Source organism: Fukomys damarensis, unplaced genomic scaffold (genome assembly GCF_012274545.1).
Source record: "Fukomys damarensis isolate Sample0158 unplaced genomic scaffold, DMR_v1.0_HiC HiC_scaffold_15, whole genome shotgun sequence".
Taxonomy (NCBI): domain Eukaryota; kingdom Metazoa; phylum Chordata; class Mammalia; order Rodentia; family Bathyergidae; genus Fukomys; species Fukomys damarensis.
Genome location: NW_022900927.1, coordinates 22,768,273 through 22,771,852, shown reverse-complemented (window position 1 = coordinate 22,771,852; position 3,580 = coordinate 22,768,273). Strand labels below are relative to the sequence as shown.

Sequence of the window (3,580 nt, the reverse complement as noted above, 5' to 3'; positions counted from 1 at the left end):
CAGGCCGGCGCGGGACTGGAGCTCCTCTCGCCCCTCTCGCGGCCGGGGAGTTAAAACTGAAGCAGTGACCGCAGCTCGGGTCCCCTCGGGTCACGCGGCTGCCGGGGCTCGGGACCGACAAGGAGGACGCTGCTTGCCGGGAGATGTAGTTTCCAACTCCGGCGAGAAAGGGCGTAGGGTGAGCGTCTAAGCTGCAGAGATGGCGGGGTGGGGGGGACGGGGACAGGACGAGGTCGACGAGCAGAAACTACTTGGCGAGTCGGGTCACAGGACCTGATACGTAGGCACAGAGGTCACTTCGTGGGCGGGTCAGCGGCAGGCGTCTGTGTGTCCTCTGGACGTCTCTGCGCTTTTATCGTGTTCTGCCGGTGCAGCTGGAAGATCTGTTCATCACTGTGGCCTCCATAGTGCCTGGCGCTGCGCTTTTACGTCTCTGGTAAAGAAAATTAAGGCGAAGAGTGGCATCGTTTTCTCATTTAATTTTACAGGAGCAAGTCGAGGTGAGAAGAGTGAGATTTATTTTCAGGGGAAAGTCTGGAAAAGTGTGCATCCAATGAAAGAAGAGACTTCACGAACAGAAAACCAGGCAATGAAATCTCAATATACTATTTCCCGGGACTCGAGAAAACAATTGATCTTGCTCTTGATAAAAGGGGAGAAACAATCGATCAGCCAAAAAAAATTTTTTTTTAAAAAAGTGGATCTAGGGGCTACAAGATCAGTGGGAATTCTCCCATGTTGAAGTGAAGGAAGGATAGTCTAAAACTGGTTCCGGGCGTGGTGGCATAAAACTGGCATTCAGGAGGCTAAGGCAGGAGCATCACTGGAGTTCAAGGCCAGGCTGGGCTAATTAATGAATTCAAACCGGGGATTTGGCTCAGTGGTTCCGCCACCTGCCTCGAAAGTGCAAGGGCTGGAGTTTGATCCCCAGTGCAAAAACAAACTTGATGAATTCAAGACTAGCCTGAATTACATAGCGAGACCTTATCTCAAAAAAAAGACTGGTAGCCCTGCTGCTTATTTATACTGAGGATTGAATGCAGGGCCTCCACAGAGCTGCATCCCAACCCTTTTTTTTTTTAATCATTTAGGACAGAATCTCTTTAAGTTACTAAATGGTGCGGGCAGGGTTCACCCTTGCAATCCTGCCCCAGCCTCCAAGGTAAAGTAGGTAGAATTACACAGAAGTCTCATCGTGTCTGTTTTGGTACTAGGGATAGAACTTGGGACTTTGTGCTTGTGAGGCAGGCAGCACCACTGAGCTAAACGCTCGGCCCTGAATTGAAAAACTTTTATATTGCTGTGATACAAGCCTTCCTCTTCCTTATAAATCTGTAGTCAAGTTGCCCACATGCAGGAGAGCTTTGGCTAAGCCTTATGGGGAGGGGAGCAGAGGATAGAATAAAGTCTGTGTTGCAGTGCACATCTAATCGATGTGGAAAGGAGAAATCTTGCCCAGAAATGGCCCTGGAAGCAGATATAAATCCTTCAACTTCTCTTGAGATGGGCATTAATTTTGGGACTTTCTTCTGTTAGATATGGATTGATTCAAAGTTAGACCCCATCTTATCTGGACTTCAAATTAGCAGGAACTTTAACTCTGGGTAGCTCACATTTAACCTTTTGTTAGGAGGTTATTCTCACCTTTGTCTACCACATACAGAAACTCCGCAGTTAAATGGCAAAGCTGGAAGTGAGTCTGGATGATCACCAGCCTCCTGTATCTACACACTTTGGTGCAGGGATTGAGCTGAGGGCCACAGAGGCTAGAAATATGCTGTACCACAGAGCTACATCACCAATCTCTCCAAATCCATTAAGAAAAAACAAAAAAACAAAACCTAGTCTGCTTCCATAACACAGTGCTTACTAGTTAAATAATTATTGGGTGTAGCTAAGTGGTAGAATACCTGCTTAGCATGCAGAGGCCCTGAATTCAACCCCCAGCACCATAAACAAATTTTTTAAAATATTGACCAAATGCACTTCACCTTTCCTTTTTCTTTCATCCCCTTTCTTCCACCTGATATGGGTATCTGAGACCCCAAGGATAGAATGATTTCTTTTTTTCTCTCTTAACATTTTTCCTCCCAGCATTTCAAGGAGGACCTCCCCATCTCCCTCCCCACTATCATGGTACACTATCTCCTTCCACTTCAAAGATGGTAATCTATGGTGGGCGTGGAGGTGCACATGTATCATCCCATCCCTTAGGAGGCTGAGGCAGAACTGCAAATTCAAGCCTAACCTAGGTAATATGGCAATAATTATTTCAAAATAAAAAATAGAAAAGGGACTAAGGATGTAGCTCAGTGTGAAGACCTTGAGTTCAGCCTCGGTACCCCCCCACAAAAAAAAGCAAATGGGTATATGACCTTGAAAGGGATTTATTCATTCTGACATCACCCTGTCCTCTGAACCCACCTCCTCTGACTAAAAGGGAAAAACAGCTGCTTAGAGTGAGGAGTAAGGACCTGCTTGGGTAAAAGAAATTAACTGGGGTACAAGACTGAACTGTGACCTCATTAACACTCCATCTTAACCGAGTTAACTGCTGCAAAATCCCCAAGGTCCAGCAGGCCTGCTGAGCCAATTTGCTTGCTGTCCCCCTACTAATTAGATTAGCTAATTACTGCCATTTTAACCTTTCCTTGCTCACTCTCTGTATTTGAAACAACCAATGTACTGCCATGTCCCTGCCATTCTACATTAATAAAATAATTTCCTTAAGTATTGACTCAAAACACATCTCCTCCAGGAAGACCCTCTTGATTGAAGGGTCTTTTATCCTATATTCTTTGTTTCTTGTATATATGCATATCCTTGTTAAATTAGAAGCTCCTCAAAAAGAAACATCATCACTTGAAAATTTTTACTTACCAACCAGTTACTACAGCACTGTGCACATAGTAAGTCATAAATTTTTTCAAAAAAATGAAAACCAAAGATTAAAGAAAGGTAAGCTTCCTCCTAGAGTTAGCCCAGTATAAATTCAGTAGTTGAATCTAGCTCTGTCTGAAAAAGAAGACTTAGTCATCAGTTCTGTCCTCTCCCACCATGGGTTTCACCCTGAGCCCTGGAAGTATTAGTGCAACCTACATCACATCCCTTCCCTCTTTACTGGGAAATCCTCTTTCTTGCTCTAAATACGCTTAAAAATAACTCTTCTAGCCCTTCCTCCTCCTTCCAGCTGCCCCAAGGCTGGCAACTTCCTTTTCACCTCCATCCTGGTGCCAGACCCGGGCACGTGACCCCACCTCAACCCTTGACTCCAATTCCTCAGGTTACCAAGAGCTATTTTGGGCAATGGAGCCCATATATTCCCCTCCTCCCCTCCTGTGGGCTGTATCCTAGCTTGGCTCTTCCTGGATAGTTCCTCATACCCAATAGCTGAGGGGACACATCTCAGTTCCTGAAACCATCCCAGCTCCCTTCGGTCTCTACTTCTTCAGCCTCTTCCTCTTCTTCATCAAATATTAAGTGTCTTTTCCCATATGCTTATCAGCTAGAGCTAAAAAAAAAAACAATTTAATATATACATTTACCTTCAGAAAGCTCAAAATTCCTTTTTTTTTTTTAC

At 44.9% G+C, this 3,580-nt stretch overlaps 1 protein-coding gene across 1 annotated transcript in view; it reads left to right on the top strand.

Moving 5' to 3' along the window:
• The first annotated feature begins 1,115 nt into the window (after nucleotides 1–1,115).
• The window catches only part of Ankrd52 (ankyrin repeat domain 52), a 28,199-nt gene continuing 25,734 nt past the window's right edge, over nucleotides 1,116–3,580 (top strand). Inside the window, exon 1 of the mRNA XM_010644830.2 lies at nucleotides 1,116–1,162. Coding sequence (XP_010643132.1) covers nucleotides 1,116–1,162 — 47 coding nt within the window. The remainder of the gene's footprint in view (nucleotides 1,163–3,580) is intronic.